The sequence below is a fragment of the Ochotona curzoniae genome, unplaced genomic scaffold, assembly GCF_017591425.1.
Source record: "Ochotona curzoniae isolate NIBS_2020 unplaced genomic scaffold, NIBS_Ocur_1.0 contig_50, whole genome shotgun sequence".
NCBI classification, from domain to species: domain Eukaryota; kingdom Metazoa; phylum Chordata; class Mammalia; order Lagomorpha; family Ochotonidae; genus Ochotona; species Ochotona curzoniae.
This window is the reverse complement of record NW_024466446.1, coordinates 1509039-1534879: the sequence shown is the minus strand read 5'-3', so window position 1 is coordinate 1534879 and position 25841 is coordinate 1509039. Positions and strand designations below refer to the sequence as shown.

General features: G+C 43.3%; 1 protein-coding gene across 3 annotated transcripts; it reads right to left on the bottom strand.

The window, feature by feature from the left end:
• Nucleotides 1-808: 808 nt before the first annotated feature.
• Nucleotides 809-25841, bottom strand: GCNT1 (glucosaminyl (N-acetyl) transferase 1). 3 transcript variants are annotated; one of them, XR_005884751.1, is made up of 3 exons: nt 10819-12005; nt 7291-9538; nt 809-1341 (listed from the first exon to the last, which is right to left on the bottom strand). XR_005884751.1 is itself a non-coding variant. In XM_040988779.1 (3 exons), the coding sequence occupies exon 3, from the start codon at nt 9403-9405 to the stop codon at nt 8119-8121; it is 1287 nt and encodes a 428-aa protein (XP_040844713.1). In that variant the 5' UTR covers nt 9406-9538; nt 10819-10957; nt 25794-25841; the 3' UTR covers nt 6687-8118. The 3 variants fall into 3 exon arrangements, 2 of the variants coding, with proteins under 2 accessions (XP_040844713.1, XP_040844712.1); XM_040988779.1 differs by lacking the exon at nt 809-1341 and adding an exon at nt 25794-25841 and having other exon boundaries at nt 6687-9538; nt 10819-10957; XM_040988778.1 differs by lacking the exon at nt 809-1341 and having other exon boundaries at nt 6687-9538.

Genomic DNA, 25841 nt, shown 5'->3' with positions numbered 1-25841 from the left:
CAATCATATGCTTAGGTAGTCAGGAAAGGACTCTGGATTCCTAAAGATCAAATTTCCTCAACAGAGATATTTGTGAGCAGCAAGGAAAGAAAAAGGGACAGGACGCTTGAACTCAGGCACAGCATATCAGTGAGATGTTCGTTTTAGAGAGAGAACAATAAATTTAGGAAAAGGTTAGAAGGCGTTTAATGCTGTTTTTTGCACTTCTATTATCATTTCTATTTGAGGGGGGAAATAAGACTTTATTTCTCTGAAAGAAGGTGATTGAGTTACACAAATTAATTGACTTTATTAATTGACCATGCAATTAATGATGCATAAGCACCTATTTCTGTGCAAGGCTTTGAAATGTGAAGAAATGTGTGATATCAAACAATTAATCTAACACTGAACTGATACTTCTAAAATTCTTGGGAGAGTGTTCAGCATAAAATGAGGGCCACATATTTGTCACTATAAGAATTATTGTTACTAGTATTATTTTTGTTGTTACTATCCCAGAGTGGAAGAATGTGAGATTGTAAGTTTGGAAATGAAAAGCAGAACCACTGAGGCCAGTTTGGTGGGGGAGGGGGTTAAACTACTACCTACCGTTGGGATCATCCCATATCAGCGAACTGGCAGCTTTATTCCCAATCCAGCAGATGGTAGCCTAAGTACTTGAACCCATACCACTAATGTGAGAAACTGACAAAGTTTCTGACTCGTGGCTGCAACCTGGTCCACCTCTGACTATCACACCATTTGAGAGTAAGCCAATGGATGAAAGATCTCTCTCCAGCTCTCCTTTTCTCTGTAACTCCGCCCTTCAAGGGAATAAATAATCTCTAAAAAGAAAACCTATCTACACCTGTATCATTTGCTGTCTTCATAAATATAACTTTACCATTCTAGAAAACTCTTGCCCAGAAAGATAAAACTTACAAAAGAACTTCATTTCAAAATGAAAATGACAGGATAGTTTGTACTACAAATCTATTTGAACCCTTTGCTACAAACTTCCATCTAGCCATGTCCAACAACCCTAAACCATTCCATCCTAGTAATTACCCCCATCCCCAGATGATCAGGTTCACATTCACCGAACTCAGTATCTCATGAGTAGTTCAACTTGTCCTTCTGCTTAGTGTAAAGTGCCCGAGAACCTGAAGCCGGAGCGCTGAATAACAACCGCAGGGTGCAACAGAGCATGCTTTGTCCACTGGCCGGATTGTTGCGGTGATATTTTGGGAAAGCCAATCTTGCAGAGCAGGCAGCTCCAAAAGTGGCAATGGTCCAGGAGAGAGATGATGAGGGGTGAACAAGACTTGATGACAAGCACAGAATATTTGAATCGGGCCTCTGTAAAGGAAAGAGATGGGGTATGGGAAGAGAAGGTACATTCAAGGATGTCTTTCAGGTTGGTAGCGTTCTTAACTAGTTGGATCTGAAAAGTGTTTTTCAGGGTAGAATTGCAGTGTTAGGTGCAATTGTGTGTGCGTTAACAAGATATAATTAACATCAGCTTTTCTGGAATTATCCTAATTTCCAACCATCCAACCTCTCTATGCTTGCCCACAAAGACCTCTTCAGTGGGCAGCTGGCTCGGCTGCCACCTACTCCGGTTGGTTTCTCCCTAACAAGAGGGCATTATCACAGCCTGCTCGGCTAGAATTCTCTCCTTATTCAGAAACTTGGCCTGTTGATGCTGAACATTTCATGTTTGAGTGTATCACCTGTATGTAACTAGGCCTACAGAAACCAATTTATGAATGGTTTGTCCTAATGGACAAAAACTAAAAACCAAATTCTAGTCGCAAAGCACTGATGTAGATTGTGTTGAGTATTTTAAGGAAAAGAAAAGATGCAGTGACCGATCAGCACCGATTTCTGACACATATTGAGGTCCAGTATGGGGAAACCCCTAAGTGTTCGCATGCTCACCTCATCTTTTGAATAAATATTACCATTTTGTGTGCTTTCTACAAGTCAGCATGAAGAATTTTCATCTAAAATCAGTACATTCTTTAGCTGTATCAGAACTACAAAAAGTTCCCCAAAGTCAAAGAATTCTTGAGAAAGAAAAATAGAGCCGGAGACGTCACAGTCGTTCATTTCAAAGGACAATAGTAATCTATAGTAATCAAAAATAGTATGATGCTGACATAAAAGCAGATGCGTAGATCAAAGGAACAGAACAGACAGCACAGGAAGAAATTCACATTTGCAGTAACCTGAACTTCAACAGTCACCAACAATACTTAATGGCTTAAAAGCTGGCTCTTTGACAGGTGGTCTCTCTCTATCACTCTGAATCTCTGTGTGCATTTTTCTGACTTTCCAGAAATTAAAAATAAATTTTAAAAAAATGTATTTTGAAACACATTATGTTGGAGGCTCTAGTTACTCATGCTTTTGTTTGTCTGGGAGAAGACAGGTAAAGCAGAACACTCGTCCTTTTTTCTTATATTTTTCTCCAAGGGGCTCTAGGGCCACTGGCTTCTTGGTCCCCACCTGAGTGCTTGCTGGTTTTTCCAGCTGATCCTTCCTCCTGTTATATTCCTTTGCACAGTCACTTAACACAAAAACCAACTCCACTATGTGTGTGTGTGTGTGTACCTGTGTGCTTGCATGTTTACTTTGAGTAAACGGTGATCTTGTGTTGCAACATTCTTAGACTAGCCTTTCCAATTGCCTTCCATTTCCTTCATGTCTGAAGCTTGACAGGACTTTCTGAAACCATTTCCCTGTGGCTTCCACACTCCCCGCTGCTCTTTCCTCTCGCTGTCTTGGGCTTTCTCGCCAGGCCTCTCCTCCTTATCAGATCAGTACTGGTCTTTACACATTCTTTCTGGATGACTTCAGCAATAATTAGGAATCAGTTCTTTTTTTATTTCTACCCTTTAACTACCCAATATATATATTTTTTTTTTCTAAAAAAGAAACAGATTTCTGCATTTTGCTTTTTTTTTTTTTTAATTGAAAACATGATATGTAAAAGGGCTCAACCCAAAAATACTGTGGAGTGAAAACAGGTCGCACTCGGAATCCAGCTAGCACTGACATGCTAACAGCAGGGATGATCAAAGTCTTTGTGGGTAGTCTTGTGACACTGGCTTTACCTCATCACTGCTCCCCTAAATTACCTGAATGTTTGTCAGAGAGCTGACTGGGAATCATTAAAGACTGTAAGGAACTACAAGCTGAGTGTGAGATACTGGGGTCGGATAAAGTCCACATCAAAACCCTGAAAAATAGCCACTCAGCAGTCACCTGTAATTGGAAAATTTGCCACATTCAGCAAAAGTTTTTCAAGCATATTCTTCCAGTTTATTTTCATTTTTTTAAAAAGATGTTATTTATTTGAAAGTCAGAGCTGCATAAAAACAGGGAGAAATCTTCCATCTAATGATTCAATTTCCAGGTGATTGCAAGAACCAGAGTTGGGCCAGGCTAAAGCCAGGAGCCAGGAGTTTCATCTGGGTCTCCCAGATGGGTGTCGGGGGCTCAAGCATTTCAACTACCCTTTGCTGATTTCTTAAGACTTTAGCAAGGAACCGGACAGGAAGTGTAGCATCTGGGACAAAAAGTAGCCCCTTATGGAATGCTGGTGTCAGCTCTACTAATGACGTCACAATGCTGACCCCCTATTTTCATTGTTAATACATCATCAGATTTACATGCACATTATTACAACTCTATTTTTAACATTCTCCAGAAGTTTATCTTTTCTTTCAAAAGTTGCTATATAAAAGTTTATTGATATTAACATCATTTCTGTATTACTATGGCACTGGTCTGAAAGTTCAAACACAAGCCAGCAATCAAGTATTTATGTGCTTTAGTTTCCAACTGTGGCACTAGTAACGGGCCTTGTGGCACCGTGCAGTAAGCTGCCCTGGGAGAATGCCTGGATTCCAGTCCTTAGTTTTGCTTCGGATTCAGCCGTCTGTTATCACTGCACCTGGAGTCAGCAGATGATGAGTCAAGTACTTGGGTCTCTGCCACCCACGGAGGAGACCTGAATGGAATCCTAGGCTCCTGGCACCAGCCTGGCCCAGCTTCTGCTCTTAAAGGGTTTGGGGCAAGCATGAATCAGGACACAGGAGCTCTCTGGTTCTGTTGCTTGGGATGAACTAAAAGGAAAAAAAAAAAACTTTAAAAAGAATCGTGAGACATCCAATCTTTCTTTTCAACTTATTTCCAGTGTGTGGTTCAATGCACAATAGCTAAGACACAGAATCCTCCAGATGTCCATCAAATGATGTCCGGCTACAGAAAACATGGTATCCACACCATGGAATACAACTGAGACATAAAAAAAGAAGCAAATCCTATCTTTTGAAACAAAATGGATGCAAATGTTAACTGTTACACTTATGAAATAAGCCAGTCTCAAAAATACAAAATTTTTTTCCTGCTAAGTGGCAGTTAAGATAGAATACAAAAACATGTATAAAAACAAAATGCTCATTTGGGGACAGGATTGTTATATAAAGTCCTTTTTCATACTCCCATGAAACTTGGGTATTCCTAGTTTCTAATTTTCCACGTTATGATTTGTAACTTAAACCTCTAAATATAAAGCAGGTTAAAATTATATCTCAACAAAAACGGAAGAAGAGAGGGGAGGAAGGAGCAGGTTGGGGCGAGCAGGAGAGGGAAGTGTGATTACCTTCTTGGAATCGGATCTCTAAAATGCATGAAATCTGCTGTTTTACATTACCAGAAATTTTAAGAAATAAAAACATTCTTAGATAATATTATTTCAGAAAATAGTTAGAATAAGCTTATCAATGCTTTGAGGCTGTTGGAACTTGCATTTAGCTGGATGAGTATTTGGGTTTTCTGCTTGGGTGACCATGCCCTATGCAGTATTGACAAGCTTTTTCTTTTCCAGAAGACACAACTCATTAAAAAAAAAAAATTCAGTCTATATCTGTGGGACAAATTTAAAAATCCAAAAGCATGTGTTAAAAACGAAACCCTGCACAGGCAGCCCTGCAAAGGTCATGCAAAGTGCTGACGTTTTAGAGAAGGAACTGAGATCCATTCATTTTGCCACTTTCTAGAAACTCTTTTATCAGATCCGAGGCTGAACAGCTCACAGTGGTTGCCAGTGTGATGACACTTGGAGCAGCCACTCCATGAGCCGTCAACCGGGCAACAAAGCAGACACAGCTGAAGCGTGTTAACCAGTGCCTTTAAGGGCAACCCTGGCCACTCAACTGCATGGCAAGCACCCTTTTCGGTTATTTCAATTTTCTCCCGCATGATCAGGGTTAAATTTTGTTATTGCCACGCACTCTTCCCCTCTGACATGTCTGTCTTGAGAACTAAGCTTATTTTTAACCGCACCCCTCTCCTTGCAAAGTTGCACACCAACTGCTAAATATAGCGTGTCTGCTTGTGGTTTACAAGAAAAAAATGAATAATTTGTGTAGACCAAACATTGGTTTCAGCATGGCTGATTCTAATGGTGACACGACTGACTCTCACTGCCTTCCACCCTACTCACATTTGACAGTAAAAATTAAGGTAACAATGTTTATCATAAAACAGTAGCGCATATATTCATGAGAAATTACTCTGTTTTCTAAGCAATCAGAAAAACAAAAAGCTCAGTGCAATCAATCTTACAGATGAACTAAGACACCTCCTTCAATCTAAATCAGAAGGGAAAAAAATATGATGTTACTTAAGTGGCTTACACGTGATGGATGACACTGTAACATACATAACGTCTTCAAGGCTGAGTAGGCCGCTAAGTGTGGCCTGGGAAGAACCTTCGTCATTGTAAAATAAACAGGAACAGGTGTTCCGCCTAATGGTTGAGAGAATGCATTCCACGTGGGACTGCTGGGTTCCCGCTCCACCGCCCAATTCCAGGCTCATGCTAGTGTGTTAACAGGAGGGGCAAAAACGCTGCTCCAAGTGATGGGGCTCCTGCCTCCATCAAGGAGCGCTGGATGGACCTCTGGGGAGTGTCCTAGCAGATGGAAATTTTCTATTTCAGTTAAATACGACTTTAAGAAAAGGCATTTTGTTAATTTTTATCTTTATAGTCATACATAAATGTATAGTAATGCATAAAATATTTCCACAAGATTTCAGTTCACATTATTAAGTATTTATCTTGTCACTCCCAACAAAAGACATTAAATAACAATACAAAAAAAAAAAAAGACCAGCATGTGAAGTGGCCTCTCTCCCAAAGAATTTTTCTTTCTGAATGTACCACTACAGACCTTTGGAAACCATCCCTTTGATTCTTCAAAGTGCTTGTCACTCTGGTATAAACATCATCTGCTTTAAGTGATACAGAAAAGATTTAACAGTAAGATACTTGGAATCCCAGTGATGAATCCTATATAATCCCCATCTAGTTCCGTTTGTGGCCTGGGAAAGCAGTGGAGGATGGCCCAAAGTTTTGGGACCCTGCACCAGCATGGGAGATCTGGAAGAAGCTCCTGGTTCCTGGCTTCAGATCGACTCAACTCCAGTCATTGTGGCCACTTGGTGAATGAATTAGCAGATGGAAGATCTTCCTCTCTGTCTCTACTTCTCTCTGTGTATCCGACTTTCCAATAAAAAAATTGACAAATCTTAAAAAATCTGAAACACTCCCCACTGATTTCCACATGTGTATGTGACTAGGAGGTTCCTTAGAACACACCTCAATAAAACAAAACTGTTTTCTAATTTTGAAATGTTTCTCCAGTTGAATGCCTTGATACTATCTGATACTGAGAATTTCCATTTAAGCAGGTAGTGGCTATAAACCCTGTAGTTTTGACCTTGTTCAAAGTCTAATGTGAAATTACAAGACTTCACTGTGCTTGAAAGCCCTTTGCCTTATCAGTCTCAATTCAAGAAAGTAACCAGACGGACGTTTTTTTCCAAATCTTCATCCTCTCTGAGACCTGAGACAGTACCACAATGAGACTAAAACCATCTGACTTCTGACAAAAATGGAGGAAGTAAAAGCCATGTGCTGTAATACCAACACAGCCAATACAGAAATGATCTGTCCTAAACGTAACTTCCCGTCCTAGGCCTCCCCAAAGCTTTATGTAAAACAGCAGCAAACTTTCTCCCTCCTCCCAGGAGTCCATGAGAGGAAGCAACTAAACATCAGTGGGCAGAAGCTATGAGGACAAAAGGACAGGGGCCATGTCCTTCCAATGCAGGTGCAGGTGACCTTGTAAACACGGGGATACGGCAAATTCAACCAGCTAGAGTCTTCGTTTCTGGGAATAATACCAATTGCTGGTTTTTTAGAACTCACTGGGGACCTCAGAAATTACCTACATCAATCTGCATCTGTTTCCCTCCTGTAGTACTTACTCGCTGTCTCAGTTCTCTGCGCTGGCTACTGGCAATCAGGCGAAGGTCACCTCAGAGAGGTGGTATACAAAGAGGCTGGTATACAGGAACGAACATTCGGAAAAGCCGAGTGTAGTTTCTTGGAAAACAAAACAAAACTCTCCAATTTTTCTAACAGCTTAAGACGACATGTAGAAATTGACTCAAGTAGAAATTGCCACTTCTTTGTTGTTTTTGAAAACATATGCATCGTTAGAAACAAAAATACGACAGGAATATTAACGTTACATCCAGTTCATTTCAAGTTCCCTGAGATGAAACAGAAACAACACACTACACAGCACGGAATCACAGCAGACAGTACATTGTTTAAATAAAGGATCGTTGAGAATAAAATCAATTTTCCATTTCAACAAATAGAACATGGGCGATACACAGCATCATTACGACTGTTGCTGTACATTTATTCCATAAAGAAATTTTGATCGCTAAAATTCTCAAGACACTTGTTGGCATAAATCGACCCTTCACCTCCTGTGAAAGTCCCTGAGTTTGTAGTAGGCTCATTTCGGCCACCCTGGCTTCCTCTCTCCTGGCTCCTTGTCCCTCCCTGGGTAGACATTTAATGCTTCAGACACTCCCACCCGTTAGCCTGTGCAGAAGACATGTAGCTTCGGCGACATCACGACTCTAGGGCCTCCTCCCCAAGGAGGACCCCACACCGGTTTTCTGATACTGCTCTGCGAGGCAGAAGAAGTGCATGGTGTAGAGTTTATACATTCTTGTTACAATCCCTACAATCACCTGCACTGCTTAGTGTTTTAAGGTCTCCAGGGCTTTATGCCGCAGGTGCTCATCCAGGCACTGGATGGCAAAGAGGTCAACATCTGTGTCAAACTTGTTGGCAAACAAGTGGTGTTTCCGCAGCATCCAATTCAAGTCGCCAGCTCCGAACACGCACACAGAGCGCACGTGGACACCGTGGCAGGGTGGGTAGGGCGCGCCCTTGGACACGTCACCTTCAAAGTACTGCCACTTGACAAACCTTGCGATCGCCTGCATGTCAGACAGGTCGTACTTGGGGCTCAATGATACAGAGCCCGGCACTTCTGCGAGCCTTTGGATGGTGGCCCAGAGATACTCGTCCGGGCTGTAGGTGTCCTGCGCCCACTCCATAAACTTCTGGATGTTTTCATTCTCCAGCACGTAGCCCACATACTCCCTCCTGACCACAAAGTAGGCACTGCCCGAGAAGAGAGGGATGCGGAGGGGAGGCGGCACCTTGACCGTGCCCGTGTTTATGAGCCTTCCATTCACAACGGCGTGATGCTTTTTCCACCTTTCTTCCTTATTGGGCGGCATCCTCTCCGTTTCCAGGTTGTTCTCGCCCATTAACGACTTGAGCTTTCTGACTATCTCCAGGTTGGTTTTGATAGGGAAATCCATCCCGCAAAGGTTGATCAAGTATTTCCAGTCGGCCCTCAGGCCATAGAGGTCCTTCATGCAGTTGAGGTCGGCCTGGACGCGACTCCACGAGGCGTACACCACGGTCTCCAGCTGAGTGGCCACGAAGACGTTAGGGAAGCAGGACGCGAGGCTCCTGACCGCAGCCAGGAAGGCTTCCTCCGACTTCCTGTCGACGTGAATGCAATAGAAGTTCTGAGGCATATAGATGGCCCTCAGGAGCCTGTCCAGCATTTCGATTTTGTGATGAACCACGATAGAGTAAGCGATGGGAAACTCTGCCTCCTCTTTACTAAGCGGCTGCGTGATGTATTTGCGTCTCTTGATGAAAGACGTGCAGTCACTGGTCATGTTGACATAGTCCTCCGGGCTCCACCGCGGCCGTTTCCTGAACTGCACTGTCACCATCTCGAGTTTTGCCTTCTGGATTTCTTCAACATCACCCTGCAACACTTTAGTGCAGTTAATATGCTGACTAGGATTCTCTTCCACCAATTCCAGGTGTCTGATGCTTACAAATTCCGGCTTCTGATGGACCCTTAGGACCGAGAAGGCGACCAGGGAGAAGAGGAGCACCAGGAAGAAGCATTTGGCGGAACCAAAAAAAAGTCTCTTCCGTATCAACTTCCTCAGCATCGCAAACAGCCAGCAGGGACGCTCGTCCGGGAAGGGCAGCTGAGGAGGCTTCGAGAACAAGGAATCTGACACTTGTCAATCTGCATTTATCGGAAGAAGTGTAAAGTCATCTTGATATGGAAAATGGTTGGTCCTAAAAAGAAAAACGCAAAGAATTCGGTAAATACAGTCTTTTCCAATATGGCTCAAAAACAAAACAAAAGCTGTATTCCTTTCTAGGAAGGCAGAGATTCAAAGAAAAAGTATCGTCAGCAGAGAAAAGTTGGGGCAGACCTCAACTTCCCGAACGACCTCTGTGGGACAGCTGTAGACTGTGGGTGGGGCTTTTCCCTTTATCTCTCCCCTTACCTCGGATACAGAAAAAAATAAAAATAATATTAATGTGGAAACAATGGTTTTACCCACTTTCCTGTAGCCCTTGACCCTTTGTGCCCTAATCAATTATGTAAAGATTATTAAAATAAAAGAATTGAAAAAAAAAAATAGATGTAGACTACAAATGTGTGGTCAACCTTTACAACATGGATTTCTCTATTAAAACCAACCTGGTATGTAAGCATCCTAAGTGACATTTTAACTATTACATCAAACACCTGCCCCTCCACTTATCTTTAAATTCCACTTTTCCACAGACTTCTCAAAATACCCTTTTATATATATATTTATATATATATATATATATATATCAAAGAAGAAATTTAGCAAAACCTACCTAATATATCTGTTCTTTTCCTTCATGTCATACAATTTTTGGAAAAATGTTTTTTTCAATTGAAAGGCAAAGTGACGAGAAAGAGAAGGAGAGATGCCGGAACGGAGGGAAACAGAGAAGCCATGAGAACCAGACTCAGGCCAGGCTGAAGCCAGCAGCCAGAAACTGCATTCAGGCCTCCATGTACCTTCCCAAGCTGGATGAGAAGTAGAGCAACTGGGACTTGCACCTGGCACTATAATACAGGATGCTGGTATTGCAAACAAATACTTAACCCGCTGTGGCCCCTTCCCACCCCAATCTTTATACATTGAGGCAACAGAAAGAAACCTAGACCTGCCATGCATTGGTTCATTTCCCAAGTGGCTGCAACAGCCAGCTTACTGGTCAGGCTGAAACCAGGAGCCAGAAACTCCATCCTGGTCTCCCAAGAACATGGGCCATCTTGTACTGCTGTTCCAAATGCACAGCCAGAAGCTAGATCAGTGCCATAGATGAGACTCAGCTGGCACTCCCCTAAGGAGCTCTGATGTTGTTAATTTAATGAGAATAACCTGCTGTATGAGACAGGCACCCCCCCCACCAGATTCATAGATGTGAAGCTGTTTTTTAATACCAGAACTAATAAAGAAACTTTTAAATATTTCATTAGGAAATACATTTGTTAATATCAATAACGCAGATAAGATTAGACTGTTTACCATTTAGAATAAAGGCAGGTCTGGATCATCCAGTGCTCTGACTCCAGGCAATATCCTGTGTCCACTCAGAGCACCTATCCTCCTGTCGGGCATGAGCAATGTACCAGGCATCCAGCAATGGTAACGCATCCCAGGAGGCCTTTTAAAAAATCTGTGGAATGGGAAAAGAAATGTGTGAAGAATATTGTACTTGTACACACACACTCAGAATGCTAGCAAGCAAATCTTATGTATCTGCTTTATTCCTCAAAATCACACCTAGTTGATTTCTCTCATTCAATATTTTCTTTTTGGGGCAGGTATTGGGTACAGTAGCTAGGGTCCCAGTGGTACATTCCCATTCCATATCATATTTCTATAAAGAAAACAAAGCCACACCAAGTTTCACTTGTTAATTTTGAAAGGCTGAAACACAAGGAAAGGAGCTTCGCTTCTGCTTGCGCACGGGAGAGTAAATAAACTACAAAGAATGGAATGAGAACACAGCAGCTTCCTGCACAGAAACCAACAGACACGACCCAGGCCTTCCGAGCCCTGGAGAAAACTATAATCCAGATGAGAAACAGTCAGATGAACTGCTAATCAACATCATGGCAAAATAAAAACACTGGAAAACAGGCAAGGTCTTAGGTACTTACCTTGATGCACTTTTTTCTCTGAAAGCCACTGGTCAATCAATAGCATCAAAAATAAAGTATTAACAAGAAAGGGAAAGAATTGGAAGGGGGATTTAACATACTTTAAAATGAAAGGAAATCCACCAGGATTGTAACAGAGGGACATGACATAATGTAATGGCTCCCAGACTACCACAGTACATACCACACCTCCTAAGACCCTGAAAGTGATGTCTTTAAGAAGATAAAACTAATGGGATAATAGATTGGAATAAATGTACCGAAAATAGATTTAAACAGCTGGCAGACTGTAGTATTGAATTTCTAACAACCACCTTGAAAATAAAGCAAATGAAGGGACTTGGGGCAGTAATTATGGATTCCAAAGAAATCAGTCATGCAGTGATGAAAAAAGCAACAAGGATGTATTCCACAGCTTAGCTCTAAACAGGACCAGAGCCTTGTGATGTAAATGTCATTACTCAATCAAAAGTCAGTAAAACTTCAAGGAATGTTTTGGACCCGACATGGTAGCCCAGCACTAAAGTCCTTGCCTTACATACACCAGGATCCCCTATAGGTGCTGGTTCTAATCCCCGCCACTCCGCTTCTCATCCAGCTCCCTGCTTGTGGCCTGGGAAAGCAGTCCAAAGCCTTGGGACCCTGAACCTGCATGGGAGACCTGGAAGAAAATTCCTGGCTCCTGGCTTTGGATTAGTGCAGCTCTGGCCATTGCGACCACTTGGGGAGTGAATCATTGGATGGAAGATCTTCCTCTCTGTCTCTCCTCATCTCTATATATTTGACTTTCCAATAAAAATAAAATCTTAATAAAAAAAATAAATTCTGGAAATAACTTAACAAAATACAGAGCTACTCCAAAAAGTTTGTGGGAGAAAAAATTGGAACAAACCGATGTTTATTTGGAACAAAGAGAAAAACTGAAATACTTGCATAGTTTTTTTACAACATGCATCTCTCATGAATGTTTGGAAGATCTCTCAAGTGAATGTACTCTTGCAAATAATTCAAATAATTTTGATTCTCTTTTCCAAGAACGTTTTTGAATACACACACAAGCACAGACACGTGCACACCCCTATAGTCCATCAGTAGCAAGAATCTCAACCTCCAGTCACAGTGAATACTGCTGGATCAATATCAGCAACTCTCCAAGGACGACTGTTCCAGGGTCCCGCGGCTGCAAGTGAATGGAGCCAAATGCCACCTACTGTGATGGATTGCAGAGCCATGCGAATGTCTCAGAGCATTGCCATTCAGGCAAGGGAAAGCAAACACCATCGAAAGCAGGCCAGGGAAGGAGCAGGAAGCAGACAGGATCTCAAGCAGAGGCCCTGCATTCAGCTTGTAGTCCTGTCCAACCGTATTTGCTTTCTGATTCCTGCTGGGAGCGTGGGCCCCCAAGCCTGCCTTAGCTCCTCTGAGGTTTCACACTGAAATCAACCACTGAGGCCTTGATGATGGCTGGCCTTCTAGACTGGTCTGGAAAACCTCATGGGATCCCCGGGAACGTAGCACAGGGTGCTAAAACAAAGCCTCACAAGGCTGTGGTCTAAAATTTACTCTAGAGTTCTCTTGAGCTCCACTCAGAACTAGAGGTCACAGGGAACCTTCTGTGTCCCCTCCAGGAGGTGGATTTTATGCAACAGAAGCCTGATATAAAGAACGGGGAGGAAGCCCAAAACCATGTCTCCCTGCTTTACCCCCAAGCCCCGGGGCCACGCACTACTCAACAAAGTATGGTATGTCTAGGATGGAGTCCTGCCTCCGATTAATTTCTTTTTTCTTAAAATTTCTTATTTTAAATGGTTATTTTCTTTTTTAAAAAAAGATATGTTTTATTTTTATTGCAAAGTCAGATATACATAGGGGAGGAAAGACAGAGAGGAAGGTCTTCTGTCAGCTGATTGACTCCCCAAGTGGCCACAACAGCTGGAGCTGCACTGATCCCAGGCTAGGAGCCAGGAGCTTCTTCCAGGTCTCCCACGTGGGACAGGGTCCCAAGGTTGGAAGGAGAGGGGACTACTCTGTTGTCAAACTACATCAGCATCAGGCAACAGAAGGAACACCCTGTTCAAGCTTTTATGATTGCCTAGCAAGTACAAGCCTGCAGCCAGGGAGACTGCAGAGGAAGAGGAGAGTGTGGTATGCAACCAAAGCAGAGCTGGAAAGAGGAAGATGAGTAAGTGATAATAGCTGTTTGTTCGTCAGATTCCACAGCCCTGAAGACTTCCTTCCCCACGTCTTAAGACACCCTCTTTCTCAACCTGGTGAACTCTGGTTGAGGTGATCATTGACCGGGCTCATTGTCACAAATGCACAGACACACCCTACAGATGGAGATGTTGACTCATGGCAACCTTCTCCCCTGACAAGGAGATGGCAGGGAAGTTCTACAAAGAAACAGAACTGGCTGCGGGGCCCGCTCTGCTTTCTGCTGAGATGGCTGTCTTATCTACAAAATGAGGTTCTTCCAGTAATTCTGGAAATGCTCAAACTGCGTTCTCAAAGGAAGGAAATTTAAATGAACTAAGACATCGTTCTGGAAATTTCCTTTGCCAATAGTAAATACATAGAAACTTGATTTGTTATTTACCGTCTGAAAGCCTTCCTTTCATTACACACAAACACACACACACACACATACAACTTGGGACTTTACCTGAATCTCTTTTTCGACACCACATGGCAGCTTGCAAGAATAAAAGAAAACCCAGTAATCGGCCTAAATTAAGTCTGTTCCCTCAAGAACTCAGAGGTGAAACATTGATGTGATCAAGACAGAAAAAGGCTGGAATGAAGGCCCCCTTCCATGAGAATGGAGTTGCTGAGGGCCTCTGATGCCCAGGGTGGTCTGTTCTCTCTCCTCTAACCTGGGCATCAGGGCATAGCCCTGGGCAAAAGCAGCAGGGCCCAAAGATGCCAGCTGCAGCTCAAAACCGAAGACAAGGTGACACAGGACTCTATTTCTCTGCCTAACTCCAAAAATATTCTCTGAGGAGGTGCCCTACAACTTAACATTCCTGCTTTCTCCAGCAGGAAAAGTCCCGAATCCCTTCTCTTATTAGTTCAGCATCAATATCTTTCATCCAACTTCTCCTGACACTTACAGTTTAGTACTAGAATAAGGAGGATACTTCAAAAAAAGTCTAGAAACTGCAACGATAAGGCAGCTTCACTTCACTGCTAAAATAAATGCAATCCATGCAGTGTTTTCATGGTATGAATATTTCATGAAATTTTTGAAAACCCCTCACATTCATGGATTTTCATTTTTTTTTTTGGTACCAAAATAAATATATCTTCCATTTTCAAAAACTTACTAAAATACCCTCACATCTATGACTTCAGCATATACAATTTTTATAGAAGATTGATTTATTTGAAAGGCAGAGCAAGAGAATCTCCATCTGCTGGTCCAGCCCCAGATGGATACAATGATTATTAGGGCTGGGCCAAGGCCAAAGCCAGCAATCAGGAACTCCAACCTGGTCTCCCACATGAGTGATGGGAGCCCAGTTACATACATATCCCACTGGAAGATTCACTAGGATCCATCCCCTACTTCATAAAAGCAGCATACGGGATGGACCTCTCAGCTTTTCTTGCTCTTGGGTCTTGCTTATAGGTTCTTGTCTGCCCTCTCACCAAAACGCAAAGCAGAGGTACTCAAAAAGCTTATGAAAAGTGTAATTCAAAGTTGATTTTGATCTAAAACATATTTTAACTCCATGTATAGTTTTTTCCTGAAATGCATTTCCACGAAATTTTCAAAAGCTTCTTGTGCATCCTCAAGTGGAAAGCTGATTTTTTTTTTTTACATTCACAAATTTTTGAAATGGACACACGGACATAAAATCTCCACTGAGGCATCTCCTTTTCACATGGAGAGTGCTTCTGCAACCCAGTTATACTAGAACTGAGGAAAGTGTTAGCATTACTGGTCATTCAGTATTCTTGAATCATTTTACAATTTTTTAAAAGTTAATTCTCTCAACTGCCCTGTAATGGGGTTGCAGCTGGTTTAAACACCTGTGCCCCGGCTACTCAAATAGCAGATTCCTGTGGGCACTTGGGAAGGCAAACCAGTTCAGTAGATAGAGATCTCGCTCTCTCTTCTTCTCTCTGTGTATTACTCTGCACTTCAAGTAGATGAAACTAAACTTTAAAGAAATAGAAACTGTTACGCAGACCAAGGCTTTAGCCACCTTACATGCCGTCATTCACTCTAGTTTAGCTGCAGTAGGAGTGAACGCAGGGCTCGCCACTCAGAGCTGAATCTGCAAGGAGCAAGCAGCCCAGTCTCTCCTCTCGGCCAAGAACAACACTAGATGGAGGTACGAGCAGCTTCTAATTATACTTCACCCAGCCTTCCAAACTCTGCAGGGACCCCCAGAATCTTGCAAACCCTCAGGCGGGATGAATCTTGCCAACCCCACCCATGTGCTGAAACCCTCAGGAACATACCGTTCATCTTCCTCACCCCTCTTGTGGCCCAGGTTCTAAAATGTTGGTGCCCTTCGCCAGCTTTAGCGCCCCCTCAACCCACCTGCTTTATGTCATCTCCGTGACATTTGGGTAGAGTTGCTGACAAGATCACAAAAGCCAGCGATGGAAGAGTTCTCAATGCAACGATGCAAGAAGAGGCCGGTGAGCAGAAAGACTATTTGGAGGTGAGCTAGCTGCCCCTCAGTGAATCCATTACACATGAACAAGGCTTCAAATATCTGAGTTACAAATGTGCTCTGGAGACCACAGGAGATAGATACACACACCCGCGATTTCTTTCAGGGCAGCACGTGTTTTTTGCAACACTTTTGCAATGTTTGAATTTTCCATTTGCACTTCAATTTTCAAAGACAAAAAAAAAAAAAATCTGACCAAACTGGGATAAAAAGTTCAAAGCTCCTCGGCAGTCAACACGAGCTCCAGATGTGTAATTCTGCAAAGCCTTGCAATAAAGGCCCTGTCTCCAAAGCAAAAAAAAAAAAGGCATTTCACAATCTTAACTCACTGGCAGATCTTTCCTCTCCAAGCTTCATATCCCCATCTGGTATTTACCTGTGGCACACTGTAGACTTGATGGTTTTTTTTTTTTGTTCAGATAATTGACAACAGGGATTCCATTTACCATTCCACTTTATTCATTGACTGGCTATCAAAGAATCTTCATTGTTCTTCCCATGAAGGGTATTTCCAAATTATGCTGTGCTAAACATCAGCTATGAATACTTCCCTGTGTTCAGAGCTTTGCCTTCTTCTTGCTTTTAAAGGATTTCCTTGGAATTTCCAGGAATGGGGTTTTCAGGTCAGCAGCGTAGGTCAAGGTTCTTGACTGTCTTCCAAGTGGCCCCGCCCCCACTGAACCCACGCTGTCGCCAATACTACTTCAGCACCATCTCCCCTACATTTACTATGTAATTATTTTAACGATGCACTGCATCATTACGGTTTCATGTCGTTATTTCTGATGCCCAGCGGCTGGATATTGTCTCTTGAGCTTGTTGACATCTCAGAGGGAGCAGGGCGTGGTAGCAATGGTTTCTGGATTCAGAAACCTAGGCACCATCCCTCACCAACTCAAAGTTTAGCAGCTGAAAGCTTCTGTTGCTACATTGGTAGAGTTAATTTTAAACAATTTCATTGGGGACATAATTGTATATACCTGGGAAGCTTTATTAAGACTAAGTGAGCCACTCTGTAATATACTGACATTGTATTTACACAACAAGTCCTTAACAAACATCCACAGCTTATCATTATTTTTATTTGCTGTTGTCCAACCTTTGTTCAAATCTCTCTAATTCACATCTACAGGTAACGTTTCTAGCCTGACATCCAAAATAAGACACATCTCCAGTGTACTATCCAACCCCTTAAGACTGAATCCAATTCTGCACAAGGCATCTGTGATACAAAAGATTTCTAGATTGTGAAGAGAAAAAAATATATAAATAATAGACTTTGTGCCCTCAAGGAATTCACACAATGATTCTTTACTGAGCTTTCTGGGAGAGAATTATAGGCTCTGTCCATATAATTGAAAACTATTTGGGGAACAATGTATGCATTGTAAAACTGGAATGAACTTTAGAGAGCTTGTAGCTTGGCCAGAAATCACAGCCCCGGGAGAGTAACCAGGTACTCGGAGTGGGAGGGGATTCAGTGCTCCAATAATTTAAGAGAAAACGCGTACACAGAAAGTTAGCCAAAATTCTGCATTTGGGGCATTTATTTCTTAGCCTTCACAACACTGAAAGTCACTGTCAATATGTAAAGACAGGGACAAAGCATTCAGTTCCTCAAACTTTCTTGACTGAGAAGACTTCTTCAAGTAGCATGTTAGAACTCTGTAAGGAAAAAGTCTATTGAGTCCCAAGTTCTCCTTATGCCTAATTTGCTTATTTATTTGAAGCAGAGTGGGGAAAGAGAGAAAAAGAAACCTCACTACTTCACTTCCCAAATGTCACCAATAGCCAGAGTAGGACCAGAACAAATCAGGGAACTGGAAACTCAACCTGGGTCTCCTGCCTTGGTGGAAGGGACTCATGAACCTGAGCCCTCACCAACACCTGCTAGAGTGTGCATCCGTAGGATGCCGCACTTGGGAGAAAAGCCGCCACTGCACTCTGATATGGGGTGCAGGGCTTCCCAAGCAGCCTCATCCCCACTGTGCCAAATGTCTGCCTCCCATCCTCCTCTTGAAGACAGGGTGAAGCTAAGGCACAGGGGCCTATGTGGCTTAGTTGAGTGTCAAGATGGAGCCCAAGGCTGAAGCTACAGAGCTTGGAACTGTGCCCTGGCTCATTGTCATCTACTATCTGCTGCATGGCCTCAAGTCAATTCCTGTTGCAGGGTAAGGAAGGCGAGGCCTGTGACCACCACCGAACCTCAGATAAAAATCTGTTTCCTTCTGGCATCAAACATAGCTTTTCTTGTCATTCCCTTTGCAATCCACATAAAACTATGTAACACCCACTCTTAAAAATAAGAGTGAAAAAGTTTCCACTTGAGCACACTAAGAAATCTAATATATGTTAAATATTCACCCTATTTAAAACTCCAAAAACTTTTTATCATAATTAAGCCCATCTCAATCTTGAGGCTGACTTCTGGCATGTTCCCAAATCACACCAGCCATCAAATACTGGTCCCTTTCTTAGTGGGCTGCATTTGACAGAGGTAACAATCTTCAAACTGCTCAGAAATGTCTGTGGATACTAATCATGCTGTTTAAACTTGCTCATTTCTAGTTACACATGGTTTAAAAAAATCTCCTATTAGTAGCATTGCCTCCTTATTTTTAGAGTTTCTCTGGCAAAAGCAATTGACCCAAGATCATAAATGTATCTGTAATTTAAAATTATTTTGGCATACTGTGTGTGCGTGTGTGTGTGTGTGGTTCTGTGTTTTCGGCTTTGCCTGGCTACGTGGAGATCAAGGGCTCAGGGCAGCAACACATTCTTGGGATGGCCATGCTCTACAAACAGCTGCCATTCGTGCTTTGGGCTTCAGAATGACAAATCACAGGATCTGTTTTTTAGCATCAGACTATTAGAACTGGGTCCCCCTTGGTGAATCCAATGGTTAGCATAACAGACAAAAGAAACGTGTAGGCCACATGAGATAAGAGTGTTCCATCTCTGTTGAAGGGCGTGGCATATTTCAGAGGCAAGCCCTCCATTTACGTCAAAAGGACAAGCCAGCCAGGCTAGCCACACGCCCCAAGATGCCCCAGGGCCTGAGCACATTCCTGTGTCCAACTGCAGAGAACTGCTGCTTACCTGACTCAGCGGCCGGCCAGCTGAGTCCTGCTGCTGGAATGTGGACGTGTGTGTGTGCCAGAGTGAACCCTCCTAGGGGGAGCAATCACAGCCCCTACATGGGGCACAGCTGGTCTGAGATGGGGCTTTTAATCTTCACCTTCACCTCTACCTTCCACGGTATGAGTCCAGAGAGCCACAGCCCTTGCCAAGGTCCACTGCCCAAAAAGCTCCAACTGGCTGAGGATAGTTCATACCCCAACAGCACGCAGGACAACAGAACTGAGCAGGCCAGAGCACAAAAGAGGAAGAACCACATTGCTAAGGCTTAAATTACTTAAAACATGACTCGCCTGGGAGTAAGGCACTGACCACAAGATTTCTAAATGTTTCATGTTTTAAGTAGCTTGTTTAAAGGAAGCTTTTTCCCCCCTATATTTAATAAGCAAATAGTAAGGTGCACATTCCTGGGAGCCAAGGTGATGTTGTGATAAATGCATACATTGTGGAATGGCAAAATGGACAGGTTTCAAGAGAAAGAAGAGATGCTGATACTGCATTTAGTACTCTGAGGAATCTCGCCTTTTATTTTTGCTCCAGTAGAAGTTTTACTTTCCACCAAATGGACTACAGGTGTTAATATGAGAACAAGGTAGTTTCGAGGTTTAACACAAGTCTCCCAGATGTCCTATTTATTTAAAAAGTATATATAAGTATATATATATATAAAAGTATATATATACACACATATACTTTTGATATACACATATGCGCAATTATACACTGCATATGTTAACATACATTCACATAGGTACACATAATACTTTTGCATTTAAATGCACCAGAAGTATCTTACACGTATGTGACATATGCACATGTGTTCCTTATCTTAGTTGACCTGGAGTCAGTCATCCATGTACACAACACTTTGGCTCAAAGTTTTAACAAAGATAAACTTCCCAAAAGACTTAGTATAGACCCTAGTAGTAAAATACTTTAAGTGTCCTTCATATATTTACTGTAAAATTGTATTATGTACTGCCATAATAGTAAACATTGTGTATTACAAAATAAAAAGATAGCAAAAACATGAAACAATGCATAGAGTTTAAACACAGCAGCGTACTCTTGGCTCTGTTAACTAAGTCTTGAAACTTAAGTTTTCACACTACCCACTGATCATGCAAGCTTATTTCATGAAATTCAGCTAATATGCTTCAATAAACCATAAGGAGTAAATCGAGTGCCACATAAATTCAAGAAATGGATTCTAAATTCAGTAATACTCCACACTTGGAACATTCTAAAAGCACTGGAGTCAAAGTTTGTAGCATTTTGCTTTTCTCTCTGAGCGTTTTGATAAGCTGCAAATATTCAATGCTTTTTTAGAACGCTTTCACACGGCAATAAAAAACATTTCTCCATAGCCATTAGCCAAATGCCTGTCAGTAGCAGCAATTTCTGCTCAAAATATCTGTGACAATCGGTGTAAGGATCTGTAAACCCCAACACCCACAGGTATGTGACAACAAGAAAACAACAGACATCCCACAGGTGCAGTAGATGCAGACCTTCCTTCCCCAAAGTTCTGTAGAGAGAAAAAGCTTCCAGATACCGAAAAGCAAGGGATTCTTTCTCCTGCTTTAACATCCATACCAAAAAAGAAAAAAGGAAAGAAAGAAAAAGGCAACTGTTGGCATTTCAGATCGTTTGGCTGAAGGGAAATGTGGAGGAGGAAGCTGCATCCGGATACACCTGTAACCCACCCAGGGATGCCTGTAACCCACCCAGGGATGTATCTCAGCACGTGGGCTCAGAGACTCTGGCTAAAGCCTTTGTGCTTATAAAAGTAACCAACTTAGTCACAGTGTAATTCATAATTTGAAACATCATAGAATATGCTCAGCAGCCAAGTGAGCAGAGCCCCACTGGAACAAGGAATCCCTGCTTCCTCCACTTAAAAAAAAAAAAAAAAACTATAATCACCCACAGGAAGTGAAAGGAGTGAGGCTCACCAGCAATCCAACCTTAACTACTACAACAACTCAACTTCCCTCGTGGTAAATGCTGTCAGGATTATACAAAGTCTTGATGCTGCCATGACACCTGGTACTGGGAAGACACTTACTAGACACTGCTTTAAGAAATGACTTCACACAAACACAGCAAACTCAGCCCTTGGGCCTGTCTCATATTTCAGGGAAAGAATCCTTTGCAGTTCTGATCTAAGACATCTTTATTGATTCTCTCTTGCTCTCCCTCTCTCCCGTCCCTTTCCACTCACTCTTCTTCCCTTTGCTCCTCCTTCTTTTCTCCTGCCCTTCCTTTTCTCTCTCCCTCTCCTTTTTTCTCTCTCTCTTCTCTCTCCCTCCCTTCCTCTCCTGCTCTCTATCTCTGTCTCTCTGCCTCCTTCCAGCAAAGACCGGTCCTGCTCCAGGACTCCTGCCTTGGCAAACTGGTTCTGTCATTTGTTTCTCTCCCCCATATTTGGAGCCTCCCCATCCCTATCAGGAATTTTCCAGCAGCATTAGAGAATGTCCAAGCTTCTCCTATCACAACTTGAAAACAAAATAAAACAAAATCCGAGCCCACATTGCCTCCTACTCTGTACATATATTTGGCTTCTTAGCAGCTCTGGTTGGCTTCTCCTTCTCTGACAAAAACCATGAAGAAGCACTATGGGGGGTAAGCCACTTTTCTCATCCCACAGCCCCCTTTGCATGTACTTTATGTATGGAATGATAACTTATATGCAATGGCCTCAAATATTTATTTCCTCACCAGAGCACTTTTGTGAGTTCCACCAGCCTACTCCTCCACTCGGACACCTCATAAGCAAAACATCCCCAAAAGAATTGTCCTCCCTCCCCTAGCTCATGTTCACCTGCTCCTCCAGCCTTCTCAAACACCAAAAATGGTTTCACCTTCTCATCCCACTCAGTTGTTTATGCCAGAAACTTCTGAATCACCCTTGTGACTCCTGCTCCAAGAATCATACAAAAATAATCACCACTTTATTTCTAATTCTTACTATGCCCTCCATGCCTCTCACTTTTTCTGCCATGAATTTTATCCAGTGACCGCAAAGACCTGGGCACTATTTCCTCACTTCCATTCTTTGCCTCCCCAGGAGGTCACCCATGACTGCCGAGCCTGAACCCATGCTTTCACATTGAGTTTTCAAGTGCAATGTTTGCAACTTGATAAAACTTACCAAATGCCTTGAACATTTGGAATTTACTGGGAGATTAAAACCTGGAGGGCCACAGTGGGCATTTACTATGAACACTGTTTATGATTACAAAAAGGCTTTTAAATGCTGGATGTTTAAACCTACAAATAGCTTCTAGTCACTACTTGTTGAAAGTTAATTGTGTTTAGTGTGTAGTTTAGTTAAAAAATGACTGGAGCCTATTAAATACTGGCCCTGGTTTTCCTCAACCGCAGTGACTTTGTTCACAAACACTGGGCGATGCCTGCAGGTGGTTTGGCTTTGTATAAGCAGAGAGCAGTGGCGGGTAGAGAACACAAGGTTGCTGTTACACTACAGGACAATCTTATGTCACTAAAAAAATAAAAGCTATGTGGCCCAAAATGGCAAATGGGCCAAAGCTGAGAATTGCTGGCCTAATTTAACCTTGCTGCAGATAAGCCACAAGGAAACCAGAGAACATTAAGTCAGACCTCCCATGTTCGAGTCAAGAATATTGACTATGCCCACAGGAAACACGATGCATGCTCATTCGGGAACTCCCTGTTTGTGACAGCAATCAGCATGACCCAAAAGGATGAATATTACAAGCAGTAACAAGAGGGGCTGGCAGTACCAGTGGGTTAAGCCTCCACCTGTGAGGCTGGCATTCCAGCTGCTCCATTTCCAATTTAGCTCCCTGCTTAGTGTGCCTGGAAAAGCAGCAAAAGAAAGTTTAAGTCCTTAGGCCTCTGCACTCGCATAGGAGTCCCAGAAGAAACTGCAGGCTCCTGGCTTCAGACCTGCCCAGCTCTAGCTGTTGAGGCCATTTGGGAAGTGAACCAACGGACACCCCCTGTTTCTCCTTCTCTCTCTGTAAATCTGCCTTTCATATAAAATTAAATATTAAAAAGAAAACCAGTAACAAGAAGTAGGCATTTAGGCCAACACCGTGGATGCTAGTTAGGATCCAGCTGATGCCCAGCTAACTCCTAATTTAGTTTATGAGGACCATGGGATGCTATAGTGAAGCACAGGTGATGGGTTGCCTTGCAGCAAGACCTGAATTGGACTCTTGACTCCTAGTTTAACACAGTCCAGCCCAAAACTTCAGGGACCGGAGAAGTCAATCAACAGATGAGCTGGCTTTATCTCGCCCCCTACCCCAGAAACAGAAAAAACAAACAAACAAACAAACAAACAAACAAAAAAACAATGGGCTTACCAGCTTTCCTGTAGCCCCTGACCCTTTGTGCCCTAATCAACTATGTAAAGATTATCAAAATAATAATTTAAAAAATTAAGTCAGCAGATGAATGACTGCTTTGTCTCCCCAATAAATCACGGTAACAAAAATAATTTGACAATCAGGAGAGGTCATTTCCAATAATACTCATTTCTGTTGCCTGCTACCTCATTTCAAGAAAAACATGCACTGTCTACATTCTAGTTCAGAATGTTCTAAAGCCACTTGGGAATGTAATCGCGAGGCAAAAAGAACAGTATTAAAGGAATTCTGAAGTCACTCTGGAAGCAAATGATTCACAAACCCCAATTCTGTAAGATACTCTGTTTCACAAAGCAAGAGCATGAGTCAATATTAAAAATCAGGTTTGAAACTCTTCAGCTTCTAAGGGGGGAAATAAAGCCAATGAGGCCACATTGGTCTACAATCCCTGCACTTCCTGGGCAGGAGAGGCCAACAGCCACCCCAGATTCAGCAGATCCTTTGCAAGTCACCGTTTCCCAGCAAGCACTCTGTACAGTACCTGCTCTTAGCCCCTAGCTGATTGTTGTCATTTTGGCTTTGGATGTGTGGTGTGTGTGTGTGTGTGAAGCAAATAAATCAGAAATGCAAGTTACAACTCAAGAATCAAACTCGTGCTAGCACACATTTGGGGCTGACGCTAAGGAGGCCCTTTGCGCGGTCAAGTTGAAGGAAGTGCAGAGAAGGTAGGAGGCAATGGCTAACCCAGACCACGAAATGGAAAAAAATAACCTTTCACTCATCTACCAATAGCACACCTTCCAAATGTAAACTCCCAGTGCGACATACTGTATTTAAAAATAAGAGAGTTAGTCATTTCTAAGAAACCAAAGTTTCCAAAAACCATTATTTATAAGTCCTGTAAAAAAAAATCTATTAAAGAAAACCCAAGATAAAGATTTTTCTTCCTGCCAGAACTGGAATCAGTTCACCAAATCCTCCAGCAGGAGGGCCTACCTGGAACTGCCTAAGCTCCCAAGAGGTAATTCCCACTGATCTCTAAATACCAGTCACCCCTCCCTTTCCGCTCCTCTTCTGCAGCAAACCCGAAGAACAGCTCTGAAAACGAAGCTGCAAGGAGGGCTGAGGCACAGAGGCAGCCCAAGGAGGCAGCATGTCCTGGTAGGGGTCAGGCACGGAAAGCAGCGCTGCTCTAAGACCCCGCATCCTCCCCCGCTGTGCCTCTGCTCCCAACCTTCTGTCTCCAGGGCAAACAAAATCAGAAGTGTGCAGGAGAAGGATTCTCCGGAAGTACAGGATGCCTGGCGAACGCCTGCCTCACCCCTACGACCTGCGCCGTTCACAAGTCCCAGCCTACAGGCGGCCTTCGCCACCTGGAAGATGGAAAGGAGACAGACAGCTGAGACTGGCCAGGGCATCACTGTGCAAGAGAGGAGAAACTAGCCCCCAAGCCACAAAGCAAGAAACAAAAGATTGGAAGAATCCGACTCGGATCGGGCTCTAGTGGAAAGAAACCCAGGAGGGCGTTAGAATGTCTTTAAGAAAAATCAACAGGTTTTACGGCTGGCCTTGCACCGCGCGAGTGTTCAGAACCTCAGTAAAGAGGAAACAGAATGGGGAGAGAAAGGACTTCGGCGCCCCCAAGCCTAACGTCTCTTTCTTATTGCCCGGGGGCAGCCAGGTTAGTGTCCTAGCTCCAGCTCCTTTAACAGTGAAACGGAGATAATAGAGCCTCTTCACAAGGCTGTGGTTGCGGCTGAATGAACTTCAATGAAGCTAAAAGCCCTGCAGGCAAGCGACGCCAAAGGGTAACTGTTAGCTCCGGACCTCTCCACAACCGCAGCCAGCCCTACTCCCAACAGACGCCAAGAGGCCAGAAACTCACTTCCAGGTGACGCTGGGCGCCGCGTCCGACCCAGGGAACCCACCGAGAGGAAGAACAAGAGAGTGGAGGAAGGACGCGCCACTCCATCCTCAACCCCGGGCCACTCGTTTGCTCTCTCCTGGCCCGGCTCTGCTTCCTCCTCCCTGGCGAGCCCATCCCGCCGGGTCAGCGGAGCCTACGCTGAGAGCTGGATCTCTCCCTCCCATCCCTCCCAGCGCTCTCCCAGCACCAAGGGGCGGCAGATCCGGTGAGCCCCTGGGGACCTGGTTACCTGGCGGGAGACGCGGGAGCTGGGCTCCTCGCCGGCCGTGCACCCTCG

Bases quoted from the DNA above. Each gene is read 5' to 3' on its own strand.
- GCNT1 (XM_040988779.1), bottom strand. From the start codon at position 9,405: ATGCTGAGGAAGTTGATACGGAAGAGACTTTTTTTTGGTTCCGCCAAA.